We start from the raw sequence: 20,243 nt of genomic DNA, 5'->3' as shown, positions 1-20,243 counted from the left end.
GTTTCGTTCCAGTGATGAGCAAAACCATAGACCTCGAATAAATCTGAAGTTTTTATCTGAAATTTTTATTTTTAGGATAAATGTGATTAAGGGGTTGAATCTTCTCTTGCGTTTCGTTCCAGTGATGGGCAAAACCATAGACTTCGAATAAATCTGAAATTTTTATTTTTAGGATAAATGTGATTAAGGGGTTGAATCTTCTCTCGCGTTTCGTTCCAGTGATGGGCAAAAGCCTAGACTTCGAATAAATCTGAAGTTTGCCGATGCGTTTCTCTCGTTTCCTTCTTTAGAAAATGTTCAACAGAAGAAACGAGACAAACATATCGGCACACTTCGAATCTATTCGGAGCCTAGAATATTGCCCATCGCTGTTTTGGTTCCACGCGTTAAATCGCTTGTTACGAAGAAAATATCGAAGTCTTCTTCGAAGGATGCGGCAATGTAGCCTCCCCTTTACGCGTGTATATTATTATAATTCGTTTTCTTTTTTCACCGGCGGGCTCACGCACTCCCACGGGAGTGCGAGTGCGTAATGCGCTTCTTACCGTTCGCCGTGTATTAATTGGACGGTAAGACCCGGCCGCGTTCCCTGCACGAGCGGAATTCCAGTCTAGTAACCATACAGTCGCTGGTTCCGAGCTTTAAAACTGTTTCCCAGCGCCCGTAATAAGCGATCGGCCCTTCAACGAGAACGAAACCGGTCCGTGGAGAGGAGCATTGTCTCCGACGCTTTCCTTTTGAAACACTCCCGTCAGAGGCACGCGAGACATTCATTTCCGTCTGACGTGGGTCAATTTTGACCCGTTGCTACTTCGTTGGAGGATTACCACCACTGGGGGTGCTAGCAAGCAGGACAACCTAATAGATTCAGGTCCCGACGAGTCTACATCCGCGAGTGCTCGCTCTCTCTCTCTCTCTCTCTCATTCTCGTAGCTTCTTTTCCCGAGTTCTATATTTTCTTCAGCCCCCTTTGGTGTCGTTACGCCGCCGCTTCGCGTCGCAACGCTTTATGTTGCATATCCCCGTCCAATAATTTTCCTCGCCACGCGAAGGCGACCCTCGACACAAAGCTAGGTAGCGACTGCGTCTGGAGTGCTTGGCGATCCACAGTCTACTTATAGTCTACAGTAAAGGCTGGATGAATGCAAAAAAATCGGGACCCAAACATCGCATTTCTATGCTGTTTACATTTGGCTCGAATCGAGCGTCGAACGTAAAGAAGGACAGAGTGAAAAGAGAAAGAGATAAAAAAAAGCATTTGGCAGAAGCATATCAATCGGTTAGGATCATATTGGGTTGTCTGGAAAGTTCGTGGCGATTTTTACTAGGCGGTACAGGTCTGAATATATCGGAATGGTTGAAAACAAATAACGTGTAGACGTCCCTTAAAAAGTGGAAAAATTGTGGAACAGAATGGTACATGTATAATTCGATAAATATATATCGAAATTCAAACGTGTCATCGAATGTTTTTTAAAAATTGGCACGAACTTTCTGGACAATCCAATAATTGAGTACAAGTCACGGAAGAAACTTTTGGGACAACCTAATAATTAGGCGATTAAACTTCACCCTGAAGTTACATTAAACGGAGACAATTGAACAGAATTCGTAACTGACGATTGGGACTGGATGGGTACGCAAACTTCGTCCCGAAGTTACATCAACAGGGACCATTGGGCGAAATTCGTAGCAGGAGTTGATTAGGTACAGGAAATTCAGAAATTACTGCCGTACCTTTCCACCCTGCTGTACATCGACAATGGCGATCAATAGACTGCAGATTTTATGCATTTATGGCGCGCAATTATACGTTCAACGTATTAGGGGAACCAGAAAGTAACGTCGTTTCTACGAGTGTCGATATTTGTTTATCATTTATCCGATGGTTGTGTATCAATTGATTTTCATCGATTAGGTATTGAACAGTTGCACACTAGATAGCAAACGGTTGCTATTAATGAGGTCGATTACATAATTGACTGAAAATAAAAACTTGTTACGAATTTATTTGTTTGAATTTAATGTAAAAGAAACGACATTACTTTCTGGTCCCCCTAATACATGAAATATACACGATGCATATCGAATATATATTCCACAATTAATACAATAATAATATTCATACATCATTTCGCGTAAGCGCGCATATATTTACCTGTACCACGTGTTTAATACATTAGTTCTTTAGATTAGTTATCGTAAACGTATAAAATCCGCAGTCGAGTCATCAATGACCAAAGGAGAACCTTCTCGACCAAACCAGAAGCCGCGTTAGTTTCACAGGGGTGGATTCGTCCGTGGCATAACGGACGGGACCGACCAACAGGGGTAGTAGAGCTGACCGTCGTTCGCGGGAATAAGGGTGAAGCCCAGGGTGAGCGCAGGGCGACGGACAACGTCGTTGGTGACGGCGTCGGTGACGATGACGCCGACGGCCGCTAGCCGCTTAGGGCTCCAGAGGGGACGGCGGGGAGAGGGGCGAACCTTTGGTTCCCCGTGTGCAGAGGCGGCGCGGCGCGCCACTCAGGAAGGGTAGAGAGAGTAGGGGCAGGGCGGCGGTGTGGAAGAAGGGATGTGACCGTGTGTGGGGGCGAGGGAGGGACGCGGAGTGCGGTCAAGTGTACTGGGTAACTAGGTCAATGAGAGAATCGAGAGAGCGACGTTGTTGCGGGGAGCACAAGCGCGCCACTCTGAGACCTCCCTCTCCCCCCCCCCTCTGTCTCTCTTCTTTCTCCTCTCCTCTGTCTCTTTATCTGTCTCTCCGCTCCGTCATTGTTCGATGTTCCTCGACGCCCGCTCTTCCCTCGGACGCGTTTCTACATACGTATCGCTCGTCGATTACCCCGTTGCTATTGCTATACCATCGCTGTTGATGCACTTAAGAGGATGCATCAGTCGCAAGGGGAAAATAGCGGTTGATTTCATCCGCGTACGATACTTTCGACTTTTTTTTTTTTTTGAAATTACTCGAGCAGTGACAGTATTTTCGCTGCAGTTTACAGCGAAAATGATTGGAACGGAATTCGGGATATATCGATCGATCGATTTACCCTTCCACTCTATTTTCGATGATATAGCACTACGCACAAGGGCCATCGGTTGAGCGTTGGTAGTTTTAGCGTTAACTGCAGCGGAACTGCACGTTTCGAGTAGTTTCTGAGACCATGGTACGCAAGAATACTTTGTTCGTGGAGTACCCAAATATTTGTACTTTCTTTGTGAGTCGATTTCTTATTCAAAATGGCGTCCTCCAGCGCGTCCTTACGTTCACGAACGTAATATCGTTGACGATTCAAACCCTCCACCCTTCGTATTAACACGTTGATTCGCCACGTCACCCATGTATGGGTGACAGTGGTTTTCACTGAAAAATGAAACCTATTCATTCTGAAAGTTAAATGTCATGGAAAATGAATTTAAACGAAATACTTGAATTTTGATAAAGTTACAGAACTAAATATCAAAATAAATGTTTCATTACGCAGTCTCCAAAAATCTGTAAACAACATTTAAACACGGTAGAAATTTTCAAGAGTATTAGCTGGCAGCGAACGTGTTAAAGAGACTTGACGATTTCGATTTTGTATCTTTAAGCGAGGGATCGCCGCGATCGGCTCGTTTCGGTCACCGAATATTTTCGAACGACGAAACTGGCCGTTCGCGTCGCCCCGTCGGACGAAACCTTAACGTAAAGACGTTCGCGCACGCGTCACTGTACACGTCGCCACACTTTTAACACACATCGATACCGGTAGTACAAGGTGGTCCAAGTGCATCGGGTAAATGGGTCAAGCGAATTAATTCTGGTTGGCGTGCTGCACTTTGTGTCTCGGTTGCATGACGAAAGCATCGCACGCGTGTCGCGCTGGTAAAAAAAAAAAACCTTTGGGAGAACACAGAGACGGGGGGACGTGTATATAGGACAACTATACACTTTACAACAGACAAATTATCGTTTCTTTCGCTATTTCAGTCCCCTTAAATCCATTCTTTTTCCTTACTATCGTAACTTTGTTTCTTTTATTATTTTTCCTCTGTACGTTTGTATCATAATTTCTGTTCCAAGGAGTTCCCACGTTAATAGTAACAGTAATATAATGGGGACATTGCATGATCCTATCCTAAAGAATGAAATAAAAATTAGAACGAGAGGGAATACATGCTTTCGGAGTCAACACCGGTTTCTCGTCGTTTATTAAAATTCGAAGAGCCCTTCGATCGACTCACGCGTAGGATGGTCGTCGAGTCGAGCACGTCCTTCCTTTCCCACCGTCCTCTTAATTTCACGGAAATGCAACGACGACGATTCCTGCACGCGATCGTTTCCATTATCAGCTAGGATAAACAAAAGTGCACGCGCGAACTATCCTAGGACCCGTTTACGCTTTCGTACGTACGCGAATTTTGCGAATTGCTTTCGTAACGATTGATTACCATAATATCGTGGATAATGACCCGGCCGTGTGTGACGCGGTGTGTAATTGCAACAGTAACAAACAACGTCTTAACGCGCGGCGTGAATGCGAAATGAGCGTAACGCGAAGGTATGTGTGTATAATATGTCCGCGTATATTCTAATGAGGTGTTCAATATATGGGACGTGAGATAATATTTAAATTTCGTCGAACCGCATTCAAGTTGACGAGTTTTTAAATTTCCGTTCCCCCTCGACGTCCGTCGAGCGAGCTATATCGACGATCGCTTCGCGTTGCGGCTTGTCGCGAAGCTACGCGAGCTGCTTAAAATAATTAGGGGACTTGACTGACTGAAACGACTTTGTTTAGACATTCGAGGGAAGATATTACCAACGTTGAACGCGTACACAGCGTGTTCTCGTGCCACGACACGGTCTAGAAAAAAAAAAAAAAATGAAACGAATTGTTTCAAACGAGGTATTTAGGTCTCGCTTTTCTGTCTTTAAAAAGTCCTTTGACACTTTCCCGATTATTTTTTACGGTTTTCCGTGGTAACAATTTTCGCTCGAACGAGTACAAATTCTTACCGTTACTCTACAATGGCGATATATAAATAGCGATAATGGCAACGACAATGGCTATAATAATACGCCTTCGTTGCGCGAAGATCGTGTGTGTTGGGACAGTTTTTGAAAAAGGGGAATCGAACATGATTCTTAAGATTCCGAATCTTGAAATACAGAATCGGATTCTTTTAAAATGAAAGAATATTTAAAGGGCATTTTTCGGTCAGATTTTACATCGCAAGTAGATACGGGTACGTTAACAAAGTATTCTTTATGTAATTATTACTATTCCGCTTCTTCAGAGAGTCCTGGCGCCGTTTTGCAGGTCCCAAAACGCCAAAATGCGGCGTAGAACAGCCATATCCACGGGTGGAGCCCATCGCGCGGCTCCTTCCCCTTCCACGCAGCCCCCTCTTTTCCCTTTACGCGGCGTAGTCGAGAGAGAAAGACGTCAGGGTAGTGGAGAGCGTAGAGGAGAGCAGATCGGGGCATGTGCGTCGTCGTTGAACGCGCAGCCTAGTGGCAGCAGAGTGGGGGAAGCTCTTCGGGCGCCTCTGCTGGCTCGTGGACAGGCCCGTTATACCTGCGATCTTCAACCACCGTTATCAGGTCATTTCACACATTTTCATCTATTCTCATTTATATAAAAACATAGTATTCGAGGGAAAGTATACGAACACAGCGCAGAGAAACAAGCGTAGAACGTAATCATTCGTTAACGTTCATTCGTTAACGTTCATTCGTTGATGCGATATCTAGCAGACATTTAATAATGGAGAAGCTTCTCGAAGAAATTATTTCCTATCAACAGTGATGGGCAAAACCCTAGGAACCGAAACCCTTCGAATAAATCTGAAGTTTGCCGATATGTTTGTCTCGTTTCCTTCTTTCGAAAATATTCAAAAGATGAAACGAGACAAACGCATCGGCAAATTTCAGATTTATTCGAAGCCTAGAGTTTCGCCCATCTCTGCCTATTAACCCTTTGCACTCGAGGCCTTTTATTCTGGTATCTACCAGCGATTCGAGATGATTTCTTAGCATTCTAGCGCCGCGAATGCTAAACTTAGATTGAGTTCGAAGATGATTAAAGAAACATTATCGACCGAGTCACCTCTCGAGTGCAAAGGGTTGAAAAATTGGACCGTACAGGACGCTCGCGATAAAGGGAACGCCCTGTACAGAGTTTGCGTCTCGGATAAAAAATCGTCAATGACCGTTCGTAGTTTCTCGATAATTGCTGGGAATGAAATTCCAGTTGCGCGAGAATAGCCATCTCGGTTTCTAAGAAGTTCAAAGCTGCGTCGTGAGAATGGCTCGGTTGAAAGTAGCCAGCGCCGCGTGTTTACACGCAATCGGCACCGCGATGCCTTCTTCGTTCGACGGATTTTCTCGACGGGACACGCGCGCGTCGGGCACGGGCGCGAGCGTGAACGCGTGTGTGGGTGGTCGCGGTTGCACGTGGGTACGAGGAGCTCGGAATTACGCTCCGCAAGTACACGTATAGAAAATTGTAGTACGCCGGTGGCACGCATGCGGATCTACCAGCGCTGGTAACGCGGTGCCGAGCCAGGAATCAGGTCACTCGTATCAAACTGACCTACATACTGTTATCGTCTGTATTATCGCCTTTGATAAAGCGCTTATTAAACGCACAATTATGCTCGGCGAAAGATTCAAGGCGTCGCGTTGCTCTTCCTCCCCCGTACTGGCCTCCAGACCCACCTTGAGACGCTTTCTTCGCCGTTTCGGAACCGTATCTGTTGACGAATTTTAATTCCTATGTCAAGACCTGTCAGGAAGACGAGTATTTTAGTTGGGAGATATTCACACATACGTTTGCTTTTATATTAAAATTAGTCCTGTAAGTATTCGTACCCTCTATGCCTATTCTACAAATTATCTAAATTAAACGATAGGTTTTTTATACCCAAATGCTTCGTTACAAGTATGCGCATGAATGAACTTTGCAAACGTAACATCAAACATATCGTTCGATTTAGTGAAATTACTTCAACGGACCATGGAAGTCACGAATATTTACGAGACTATTTACGAGACTATTTACGTGCAAGTCTATTTCTGTCGTTTATCGGTTTTTGTTTTTCCTTGTTTATTGACAATATCACTTTTTACAACAGAGTCGCATCGTTAGCACATTCGATTCGCAGTCAGCGTTATCCTTCACCCGATGTCCTAACTGCGAAGTCGATAATAATGAGACACGGTAAAAATGCCGCCCTAACACGCTAAAAATAACGAGTAACAATGACACACGGCTGACCTCACGTTCTGGCCACCGTGCTTCCTCGACAGTTCGAACTCTTCAACTTGACCTCCATAGAATAATCGTTCCTGCCCCACCTGGTCAAATTTTCGCGGGGGTTCGACGCATTAAAAAATTCGGGTGACCCGGTAACCTTCGTTCCGATAACATAATAATAAGCCTTTACTTGAAATCGTATTCTTTTCCCCGATGTTAATCGAAATTGATCGTTATTCATTTGTAGACTACGGATCTTTATGGAAAATAAAATGTTCGCGAACGTGCCTACAAAAATTGTACCTAAATAGGAATTTATTTTATTCTGCAAATATTATAACACGAACTTTACTTTAATGATATTCTTGCATGTTGTTTGTATTTTGTAGTTTCTTGTGCATTCATGTTTCCTATAAATGGGCAAAGATCCGCAGTCTATTAATTTATATCTAAATGGTTAGTTATACGGAATTCGAACTGTATCGAGCAAGCAGCAAGTCAGAAGCTGTGTGGATCGTTCGATCATTACTCGATTTCTTTTTTTTATCTACAATCGGTGTAAGAAGTACAGCGACCAATTTAAAATACTACTGATAAGAAAATAAATAAAAGGTTAACATTAAAAGTAACATATTTGAATTTACACAAAATCTACTCTAAAAATATGTAGGAATGTTGGTTAATTATTTATTTTGAATTTATTTCTCGTACAAATCTTGTACGAATACTTATTACACCGATTGTAAATCTAGATTTCGATCATTTCTGGGAAATATTCGATGACTTCGGGAGTTCCAAATTAATTCTGGCGGCTGACTTTGACTCGAATCATCGAGCTTACGTGTATATCCGTATATCTGTCGATAACTGACCAAGGTAACGGATTCGATAACAAATGTATTTATTTGTATCAGTTTTAAGCACGGTCGCCAGTGAGCCTGTACAATGCGCGCCGATTTCGTTACCAACGCTTCGCAGTTATAATTAATTTTATCGGCTGGTATTCGTAACGCAACCGATAAATTTACTTTTATCTGTCTTATGAATCATATTACTTCTTCGACGTAATCCGTCGTTGCGTTCGCGAAAAGAACACGCGCCGGGTAATTCTATTTATGGAAACCTGTAACGGTTCGTTTTACGAAAATTACGGAAGCCATTTACATTTTTTGCCTGCAAATTCCAAATTATTTTTCACAATAAGGAGGATTATTTATCGCTAGACCCGAAACCCTCATCCAATTTGGATTTTATCGAATCGAAGACGCGCGATACATAAAACACTGGAACGGAATGAAACGGACAACGTGAATTGCATTTTCCCCTCCGTCTTTATTAACCTAATTGTCGAATCGCCGACCGAGGCGCGGCGTGCTCGGTAAACGAAGAAACGCGTCCACGCGATCGAAAAAACGCTCGGCGGTTTTTCTACGCGCGACCGTGTGCACTTCGAGTTTCACGCGAGAGTGGGTCTTTCGCCGCTTCGTCACGACTACGTAACTAAAGAAACGACGAAGGAACTGCACCACCGAACGGGCTTTGACGAAATGAGTTTCTGGCCGGGAGAGGAGCGGCGAAGATCGCAGACGCGAAAAACAAACCCGTGGGCGCATTACACGTAGCTCCAGTGGTTCTTAATCAGAAACGGGCGAAATTATCTCGGTAAAAAGGTCCGGGAATGAAGTAGACCAAATATTAGGGGGAGCGAAAGGTAATTAAAATTTTATCAAAATTTATTTATCAAAGAAATCTTGAATACTAATCGATGTTTTCCAGCGTAAAGGTTCCATTACGCCAGTGGTTCGATTCCCTTTTTAACACGGTGATCGCGACGTCACTCATATATATGGTGTTAAGTGTCACAGAAAATGAATTTAAACGAAATACTTGAATTTTGATGGTTACAGAACTAAATACCAAAATAAATGTTTCATTACGCAGCTTCCAATAGTCTGTAAACAAAATTTGAACACGGTAGAAATTTTCAAGAGTTTTAGTCTGCCAGTGAACGTGTTAAAACAGTCCTTCGATTTTTCATTGAACAATTTGTCTTGATTACTTTTCGGGCAGAAAAGACAGATAGATAATATAATATTCATTGCTCGAGCCATCCTTCTGTATCCTGGTTGCGATAAAGTTACCAGAAACCAGCGATTGGTAAACCCCTAGTCTTGTTACCCCTAGTCTAGTTTGTCTATTTCTTCTTTTGAACATTTTCCAAAGAAAAAAAACGAGACAAACACATCGGCAAACTTCAGATTTATTCGAAACCTACAGTTTTGCCCATCTCCGTATACGATATCTAGTTCCTGGGCCTAATAGTCCACCTGCAAGTGTAGTCTACGTAGTAGTCCACGAAATTCACGTTTCTACTGCTGACTATCTTGGGCAAACCCCTAGGCTTCGAATAAATCTGAAGTTCGAAAATATTCTTCTTTCGAAAATATTCAAAAGAGAAAACGAGACGAACGCATCGGCAAACTTCGGATTTATTCGAAGCATAGGGTTTCCACCCATCTCTGCCATAAGCAATCCGCGCTCGTCTCCGATCGAGCACACTCGGAACGGTAAGAATCTTCCACGCACGAAATATCGAAATATTCGAAAAATAGTCGGAACACGCGGTTCGGTAAGAGCTAACTGTGAGTTACGAATCGCCTGACGTAGCTCGTCGAACGAAAGCGAGAGCGGTAGCGGCACGGATGAGAAGCAGGAACAAAGAGGGAGAGTGAGAGGAGAGAGAGTTGGCTTACTTCTGCGAGCGAGCGAGTTTAACCGACAAGAAACGTTTACGTCTCTCTCTCTCGTAACCGCTTAACGTAACAGCCGTAACTAGTACCATTGCCAACGAAAGCTGTCGTGGAAAGTAAAAGCGGATGAGCCACTTTTCGCGCGTGACGAGCCGGCGAGGCTGGCTAACGGAGGGACAAAGAGCAGCCACGAGGAGAGCCTGCGAGAACCAGGGGACTCCCCCGAAGAGGAAAGAGGAGGAAAGAACTTTCGCCCATTCATTCGTCCCGCTGCCGTTCGCTCGCTCGCTCGCTCGTTCGGTGCAGGCTCTTGAACCGACTCTGCTTGAGATTGCTATTGCACCTAATGCACCGTCTTACACGCGATATAAATACGTGCTAGGCGTAGACACGAGGTGCATCTAGCCGTGCGCCCGGCGCACAGATGGAATTGGCACGTGCGGGATGCGTTTACGCGCGCGATCCATTACGCATGCGCGAGACGCCTCTTGTAGGCAGATGCCGTCGAGTTTAGCCAGCGGTCGCGCGTTCGCACGAGTCCACCAGCATCGTCCATTTTGCAAACGTCTCGAGACTCTTTTTAAACTAGTTAATTTAAAAGGGAACGTGTTTAAACGGTTGCTCGCAAAATTAGTAATTTCCAAATTAATCGTCATTTCTCGTTTCATTTCATTTCATTCGTAGCTCGCGTTAACCGATATTCCTGAGAATTGTATTTTTTTAAATAGCCGTAAACTCCTGTTTATGGAACGATCAGACCACGATTCCACGGATACGCGAAATTCCAGACGGAGGTGTATAAATACTTGCGCGTCTAGCTTGCCTCGCTCCGTCTGAACAGAATTATTTCTCCGGGAAATTGCCAGTCATTACGGTCCCCGATCATTATTATCGGCCTTACCTTTCGAACACCCGATCTCCCGTACCCGATTCGCTTTTCAACCTTGAGGCGTTATCCTGTTCGAGACGCTGCCGCTGCTTCTGCAGGTCGACGAGACTCCCTCCTCGACCCTCTTATCAAATGTCTGACCAAAATTAATGATTCCGTACAATTATTTTCGTCGATTCGACCGTGTCGTAATTGGTAGTTTTATATACATGAAACAATTAAACCAGCACACAGACACTTTGTCCCGAAAGTTTCTTTCGCGAGTTGCACTCAATTATTTGATGTGGTCGTGTTTATATAAATAGACTATCAAATTTCATAGATATTCATGTCGTAACAGTAATGGAGGAAAATGAATCGTGCACAATTCAGTAATGTAACATAAAACATGAAATATTGTGCATGTATTACTTATTAATCAAGCGAAAGAAACTTTTGGGACAACCTAATACTATCGTCGTCTATATTCGCACGTACAAAAAGTAAATAGAAATTTCGACCAAAGCCCGTGCTGCGTACGATTGAAAATGATGCCAACACGATGGTGGACGACGGCGGCGCGGGTTAGCCATTAGCTCTGGCGGCGCAGCGAATTGATGACTTACTTTCGTCCGGGGTAATGGCGCACCCGTTCCGCGTGGATCGCGAATTTTTTAATCATGCCGCGCGATTTTTCGGTCAAGGTCGACGCTGTCCTTGGCTTTTCTTAATCGTGATCGCTGATAAAAAAAGAACAGGCCGGGGCTCCGCGCGCCTCAAGGTGCACAATCAATGCCCGATGCAGCGAACAGATACATAAATTGCGTGCATGTAACACACACCAAACTTGCATGGACTAAATACATAAATATGATTCGCTTGTTACGGAGCATAATAAACGGCGACGAATACCTTCGTCGCGTGCGCGCGAACTTTCACATTTCGCGAACCGTCGCGACAACCCCCTTGTGTTTGTTTCTTCGTCGGAACTGTCCCCAAAAAGCACAGTGCCCGCCGTTTAAACAATTTCTATAGTTACTTTTTTTAATAGTCGAGACGCGATTAACGAGCTCAACTGCGTCTCAGTAAAATAGACTTCGTTGTTGGAGGATTTATCGGATTTATTATCGGAGGTAGATAAGAATTTGTTGCATTCTAGAATTCGTCGATTCTACCGCGGCAATTAACGACAAAGGCTCGCGATATTAATAACAGCGGAAAGAAAAAAAACAATAACAGCAATAATAATTCTAATCTATCCTCGTCATTCGCAAACGGTTTTCGCGATAACTTCGATACTGTTTTGAAAGCAACAACCAGCAAGATATTTACTTATCGCGCGTGTTTCGATAAAAACTTACACCATCGCGAAGAGGAAATGTGAAAACGCGACAACGTTTGTTAGTGTAGAAAAAAAAAAAAAATTGTATACACACGATACATTAATAGGCCAATTAAACAAGTCGTAATCGAATCGTTTCATTAGCGCTGACGGTTCGGTGTTCGTTCCAAGGAGGCAAGTTTGTAAACTGCTGAAATTCTTTATACGGCAATGTCGAGTAAGCTGATAACTAGGCTGGACTTGTATGCATTTACAAGTGAAAATACGGGAAAATGTACGGGGATGAATGCAAAAGTATAAATATCAACGATAAAATAAATGTTACGGGATCAAGAAGATAGGAAATACGTTCCAACGGAATCAGAAAATGTTAACCCTTTGCACTCGAGATGCTTTCTTAGTATTCTATTGCCACGAATGCTAAGCTTAATCAGGTCAACTTTACCTTGTCGACAACCATTTTATCGACACTTCGAGTTCCAAAGAAATTAAACCTAAACAAATATTATTGTTGGTCGTTTTACTGCGTGAAACCTACTGGCGTCCAAGAATCACCTCTCGAGTCCAAAGGGTTAATACAGTAATGTCTCCATAACTGCACGAATTTGTCTACGATAAGAAACCAGCCCCAATAAGGTTCGTCATAAGAATCGTACAAATACTTATTGCTACCTTTACCCACTTTTCGCATTATTTTGTTAATTTCACAAATTATATTACCTAGTAAACATTGTTTGGAGTATATCTATCTTAGAGACTTCCGAGAATATGTAAAATATCATTGATTATAAGAAAAGAAGTTAAGAAACTACAATTTCACACAAAAGTGTTTTGGGAAATTGATCGGTGCACGAATACATTCTACACCCACTGTACATCGTAGAACGCTAACTAAAAAATGATGCATGGCGAATATCATCCTAATTCTATCGCGTTTGGTCTCATTTCAATCAGAAAAATGTCAAGAATACGATGGTAAAGGTTTTACAACGAAAAGTTCGTAATAAAAAAACCTGGTGTTTTCGCTCCGTCCTCTTCTTTATTCGCCGTCCTTCTATACGTTCGAAGCTCTTCGACAAATATCAAAAAAATATACGAATTCTACGAGCTCGGGACTGACCTTGTGCAGTTATGGAGACGTTACTCTGTTCCGAGCGTCTTTTTAATCAGAATTTTCTTCCGATCTCTCCCAACAAAATTTTCCAAAGTATCAGAAACGCTGCTCTTCTCCTCTTTCGTCGTCGCTATCCTCGAACCTTTGTATTCGAGGGGAGGGGAGGGGAGGGGAGGGGGGGAGAGAGCGAGTATCCCTTGTCCCGATCGAGCCCATCGCCGTTTTTCTCGGTCCAAAGAGTTGTAATTCCGATGGTTCGATCACGGGGGCCAATCCGGGTGAAAATAAATGGCCGACGCGTCTCGGCCAGCGGAAGCCTTTTTACCTACGGTAGCCGTTTTTCTCCCGTTCTTCACGGACGAGCTCCGCTCAATTTTCGGGGGCGTCAAGCATCGCGGGACAGAAATGTTTCGGCTTTATTCGCCTTTCGCCGCGGAGAAACGCTCCGTGGACTTTTACGGAGACCCGAAAGGACGGGTCCCGGCGATTCTTTCGCAGTAAAAGAGAAAATTGCGAACACCCCTTGCGACCCCGATTGTCGTCGGGGCACTGGGTCACTGGGAACTCCCGTTGCGAATTGCACGCAATAACTCTGCGCAGTATTTCCAAATATTTACACCCGTCCTTAATTTATGGACAGGGACCCCCAGCGAGAGAGCCCTGCGCGATCCACCGAGGGATGGGAAACCGTGCAACATTGGGAAAGAGTCCCGCTCAGGTAGAGATACGGTCCCACTGGCAATTTCGCTTTCTAAATAGGCGCAACCGCTCGCGCTCCTGGTACTCGAGATGACGCCAATATAACCATCGCAAACCGTGATTTTCGAAAAGGCACGAGTCCACCGACTGTCGAGAAACAGGCTTATCTTTTTTTTTTTTTATTTATTTGTTTATCTTTCCCAATTGGCGAGGAATCCTCCGTGTCGTCGCACAGCGGGGCAAAACGGCTCTCGGCGATCAAAAATCCGTAACTTTGGTTCTCTTGAAAATATTTTAACGAAACTTTAGGAACTTGTTCCCTATACTATTTGAGCTACAGGGTGTCGTAGCTCGTGTAACGCGTTCGATATCTTTCACTTGTTTGACATATTTATTGTTATTTAACCGAAATTCGACTCAAACCTGTTATTAACTATGAGAGAAACGTATTTAGTAATTTAAAAATGACAAGGTGTACGTAATAATCATAGAAGTAAGCGTACAAACGTGCATACTATTTTCTGTTCGAGTCCTACTCGGTACAATCGCCAATTTCTCGAAACGGGGCACCTAGGGGCACCTGATCTTTGCAGAATCTGATGGAGGGTGGTTCACCCTTTCCTGTGATAGCAAATTAAACCTCGGACAAGCGCGGTCAATTTTTTGTAACCATAGGTAAAGTTACAATTTTACTTAAATGTACTTCTCTCCAAGCAGACCCTATTATTTAAAAAGTTGTTAACATTTTGACTTACTTTGTGCATTGAATACTATCTATACGAATCTAGTAAACATTATATTGGGTTGTCCGGAACGTTCGTGTCGTTTTCGAAGGAGAATTGGAACGTGGAATATTGAAATTTTAGTATGAATTTATTAAGTTATATAGGTGCCATTTTGATCTACAACCTTTTTCCATCTTTCAAGCAATTTGAATATTCCGTCCGTTCTGATATCGTTCCGATATATTCAGACCTGCCCTAACGTCACTTATCAAAAAACGGCACGAACTTTCCGGACAATCCAATAATTCATTTCAATTATCGTCTTTCTGAGCAAAGTTTTTTAGAATCGTACATTGAAGTTAGGAGTAATAGTTCGCGTAATAGAGTAAAGTTTCGCTTGGACGAATTTCAACTGCCTTTGTGTGACGCACCACAGCAAAACGGAAGCAAATATCAAAAAACGGATTGCACTACGTTAAACAGCAATTTATCCTCTATCGATGTACATAAACAGTTTATCCATTTTACGAATTCGCGAAAATCGATTTTTGATCGCCGAAAGCCGTTTCTTCGTCCCACCGTGCGTCTACGCCTACCGTCAGCTCTCGGATCCTTCGATTTCCTGTAAGAAAGTCGATAGGAAAAGCGTCTCTAAAAGTCCCGTCGCTTGTTTCTCGTATCTCGGGGTAATTTTCCACAGGGATCAGCGAGCGTTTTCCTCGCGTTTTCGCCGCGGGGGCACATGCGCGCGTTCGCGCCGGCTTCAAAGGTCCATTTCGAATTCCGCCGTGTGTCCCAGTTGCGAAGTAATAAAAATGGGTGACGACGAGCTAACGGGGAGGGGTCGTGTCTGGGGGTACGTACATGGCCGACGCACACGTACGCGACGCGCACACGCGGAAAAAAGGGGGTAACATCTTCGCGCTCGCACAGCGAAACCGATCTACGAGCGTCCTTTGCCCGTAGAACGATGGATCCGCACGCCTCGGTTACGCGCGCACGCGCGTACTTCGCGTCATTTTCCGTCGATGTACGTGCACGTACATGCGCGCACGTTACGCGCCGTAACGCTTCGCACACGCGAACGCGACGCCGAGCGTTTATACGCGACGACGAGGCGCGAGTGTCGGTGCACGCGCATGCACGTTAATGCATCCACACAGTTGCACACGTGGTCTCGCGATATCCCATGTGGGTAAGTGTGTCAAGGACGTGCGAACTGGCCTGCAAAACGCCAGTTCGCATTTCGTGGATGAAACAATCTCCCCCTCTGTCTCTCTTTCTGTTTCGGTGCGCGTCCGTTCCATCTTGGGTTCTTCGATTTTTCATTTTTCTTTTTCTTCGACCCGCGGGAAGAAGGTAGGGCAACCGGGGGGGGGGGGGGAGGTGGAGGAGGAGGAGGAGGAGGAGACGGTTTTGCGCAATCCTTGTCGCAAGACGAAGAAAAGTGCTGGGATCATCGGGGAAATAAAAAAAAAAAAAAAGAAAAGAGAACACGACGCGGTTGAGATGAAGAAGGGTCCCTCGATCGACGAGAAATATTGCCGCCCACCTGGGCACTAGGGGGAGGGAGCTTTCGAGTTGTGTCGCGAGATAAAAAATTTGCAGCCGTCGCTAACGAGAGGGGTGAAAATCGAGGGTAGCCGTCACGAACGATGCGATTCGCGACTTTCAATCGGTTCGCTGTGAAATATTTTCTATATTCGCGCATTTATTTCAACGTCTTCGTCGAGCGATTGTGTAAGGATGCATAACGAGATGGAACGTGTTGGTTCAGCTGAAGCGCTGTTTTTAAACGTAACCTCATTCTTTGATTTCGATCCGTGGTACATTCTATAAGCCGAATTCCGGTTCGGATTTATCGAGTAACAAGTAGGAAATCGATCGAGAGATGCTTGCATCGGATTAGTATGATATTAACTCCGGACCGACGATTCGGGTTTAATAATAATCCGCGAGACTCGAAATAATAATAAAAATTCTTTGAGCATAATTGAACCGCAGATTTGATTCATTCGCGGACGTACGGTCACACGAAGCCGCGCCGAACGTAATAAATAATAAATCATCCTAAACTTCTATACAGATACGAATTTCGCTACGCTTCGTCCCCGTTCGGCGCGAATGATTCCCGCGAGAATTCTCCCGCGAAAGTAATATCGAGATTTTATGGCGACGCTCCCGTGACGTCACGCTCGAAATTGTCGAAGGTCCGAATCGTCGTTGCGCCCACGTCACCCTAAACGATTTCGACGGTTTCTCGTCGAAACGACAAAAATACATGTACGTTAACAGTCCCGGTGTATAACAGCACAATGAGTTAGATTTTACTTTTAGTTTCGAAAATGGGATTGCGGAGTGGGGCGGTCCTTGGCACACTTCACACACCGAGACACGTTGTTCGGAGCAAGAGAGAGAGGGGGGGGGGGAGAGGGAGAGAAAGAGAGAGAGAGAGAGAGCAAAAAGAAAAAAAGAGGGAGAGAGATCACACACCAGGCTTATATTCTTCGCGTCGAATATTACGAGTTATAGATACCGTACCTGCATAGCTAATACACCCGAGATAGTAATCGCGCGTTAGAAGATGGTCGCGTACGCGCTTCTTTTTCTTCCATCGTTTTTTTCTTTTGTTCGCGGTAGATCGGTTGACCTTAATATGCAATATTAACATTCCGTCACCAACCCGATACTCGTCGATCTACAAAAGCAAAGATTGCTCTCGTTTCTAGCCTGTATACATTTATGAGATAATCCAGATGCAGGCTGGATGATTCGCGACGTTAAATATAGAGTTAAACGGTATCGGTGTTTATAATGCATCGAAAGTAGGGTTGTATTTGATAATCGCTCGAAGTCGTAGAACGCTTTCGACGTTGTCAACGCGAATACAAAAGATTTATGCAAACGGAAGGAGCTCCTGACGAGGTTCCAAAATATTGTCACGCGAAACGCCGGGCTGTTAAAGTGATTTGGCCTATCGACAAAAAATGTGAACCTAACTGTCGCCCTGAAAATAAACGTCGGGCACCAGGAAACACGTGTCAGAAAACGCTTGATAATACGTGAGACAACGTATACGGTAGAGCGGAATTTTCGGATAATAGAACAATAACTTTCTTCCGCATTGAATATCATTCATTCAACCTGAAATTAACAAAATTGAGTTTCATTCAACATGTAAGGGTCCCATAACTTTTTAGCCGCTAAGTTACATAAATTTTGTATCGTAAGCAGCTGGGTAGAATTACATTCTCGTTGTGCCCCGAACCGTAGAAGTCCTTTTTAAAACCGGCTTCGAAAACGTTGCACTGTATTTAATATCCTGTATTTAATCATTTAACCAAATTCATATGGAGCTGGTGAGTAATAAAATAATTTTTGGAAAAAAAAAGATATAACCGACTTGGAAGAAATATTAAAACTGCGCTGAAAAGTATGAGATAATTTCTAGGTAATTGATACGAATACTCACCAGTTCTAGTTTCAGCTGCGATAGGCTATTGTCATAAACAAATTATTTTTTACCAAATGTAGGGCCAGATTTTACACGCAGATAGAAAATCACGAAACATTTTCTCAAAAAGTTTTCTTCTATCTATGATAGTTTCGGAGATAGCCTATCGCAGCTGAAACTTTAGGGCGTCGTTTCACCTACTAAATATGAAAACCGGCCAATATAAAAAAATACGTATATCTTATTTTTCGGCCCTTTAAGACATATCCAAAAATCAAAACGATCGGAGGCGGACACTTAAAAAGCTTTCCTTGTCAGCGCTCCGCTATCGAATAAAATTTCACCCCGTCGAATACAAAGGCAGAAAATTCATTTCTACGTCTAGTATTATACCTAGCTAAATAATATAATTGTAGCGTCGAAATTCTTCGTATTTGCGCACGCTGTGGATGCATAAAATCCGCAGTCTAATAATGTACAAAAGTAAAGGAAAAAAAAAGCGCGAGTCCTTTACCGGAATTACGCGACCATTATCGGCATTACGCTATTTCTGGGTCAATTAGCATCGGCGTTGATCCTTTAAGCGTTCGTAGGCGAGTAGGTAGCACGCGGACACACGCGGAATTGCGGCTATCGGAAGTAATTTACCTCTTGATAGAGACGACGGGTCTTCGCGTGGAATTCTGTTTACGTTACGCGTCGCAACGTTTCCTTATTCCCTTGTCTGCTCGCCAAGTGGCGGAAAAAACACTGCGCTCCTCAAATAATACCGCGTACAGCACAGAATTGAATAAGAAGAATACATAATTTCAGCCTTGCTATATATTCATGTATTAATTCGAATTCTTTTGTATTCTTTTTCATCTTCTTTCAATGTTTATTTTTAACGTTTATTTTCACTAAGTATACCGCAGTTCTTACTTCGATGTTCGCTTCATCGGTGTGAAATATTTAATTCTATAAAGGAAATTCAGATTTCACCGAGATTGCAAATCTGGTCAATGGCCATGTCTGGCCATGTTCTTCGAGCTTCTTTCGAAAGTTACTTAATTAGTAATGGAGAATTAATTTCGTTAATACATTAGTGCGTTCCTCCGTCTAATTGCAAACATATAGGTACACTTTGGCCTCGATAGTTTTAGCGTTAAATCAACGAGTACCAGGTAACGGAATGCGCACCCTTTATCCATCGCTCGAAATTTTTATCTCGATTGGACCATTTTCAACGTGCATCGTCAATCGCCAATAGGGCAGGGTAGTTGATAGAGAAACGCGTGGCTTCTTCTCCGATATGCACACCACGTTTCGTCGACGATTTCATCAAAGGGGCATAGGTACTTTTTCGTAATTTTTTTTGCCCCCCTCTCCCCCGTTCGAATTACACGGTCCCCCAGATTCGGATCTAACGAAATCGCCGGAGTTATCGTGTGTCGAAACCGTCGGAACCCTTGTATAATGATTTATAATTCCCGAACGTGTCGGTGCGCGCGCGCGCCATTTACATTTCCAGAGTTTCTGGGTCATAGCTTTCACTTTCTTTCGTCGGTTCTTCCGCCCTTTCGGCTGTTTCCAAGCGTCGAGGCCCTTTTCCCTTTCGTTCGCGATCCTACTCCTCCGGCCACCTCCCATCCCGCTCCACCGATTTCTTTTTCTTTTTTTCTTTTTATTAGCTCCATCGTCGCGGCGATCGCGATTTAACCTGACGCGCAATGGAACACTGGCTCTTTATTCGTTCTCAATGCCCCGATGGAAATAGAATCGCGTGTATCGGCGCGGTCGTGCCTCCTCGAGGGAACAAAACACGCGTGCACCCGTGTTTCGGGTCGCGCAATGTGCCGCACAATGAGCCGACAGGAAGTTCAATCGATCCTTGCGCACCGCGACGATAATTCGCATCGGTGGTATTTATTTCAAGGGGTCATCGTTAAATAGGTTCGGCTCACTTGTTGCGTAAAAGGCGGAGGACCAGAAAGTAGAAAGGAACTTTAAAGGGAAAGCCGATGGGCGTGTTACTTTCTGTACCGAGGTTTACCGAAACTAATTT

At 43.9% G+C, this 20,243-nt stretch overlaps 2 protein-coding genes across 2 annotated transcripts in view; both read left to right on the top strand.

The window, feature by feature from the left end:
- LOC128872112 (uncharacterized) overlaps positions 1–20,243 on the top strand; it is a 64,628-nt gene that overhangs the window by 41,217 nt on the left and 3,168 nt on the right. The gene's annotated exons all lie outside the window — the stretch shown is intronic.
- The window catches only part of LOC128872099 (nuclear hormone receptor FTZ-F1-like), a 46,541-nt gene continuing 31,608 nt past the window's right edge, over positions 5,311–20,243 (top strand). The window contains exon 1 of the mRNA XM_054114450.1: positions 5,311–5,593. Within this exon, the coding sequence (XP_053970425.1) occupies positions 5,326–5,593 (268 nt within the window). The 5' untranslated portion in view covers positions 5,311–5,325. The remainder of the gene's footprint in view (positions 5,594–20,243) is intronic.

Source organism: Hylaeus volcanicus, chromosome 2 (assembly GCF_026283585.1).
Source record: "Hylaeus volcanicus isolate JK05 chromosome 2, UHH_iyHylVolc1.0_haploid, whole genome shotgun sequence".
In the NCBI taxonomy this organism is placed as follows: domain Eukaryota; kingdom Metazoa; phylum Arthropoda; class Insecta; order Hymenoptera; family Colletidae; genus Hylaeus; species Hylaeus volcanicus.
Note: the sequence above shows the minus strand (reverse complement) of the source record. Positions and strands in the feature narration are given on the sequence as shown.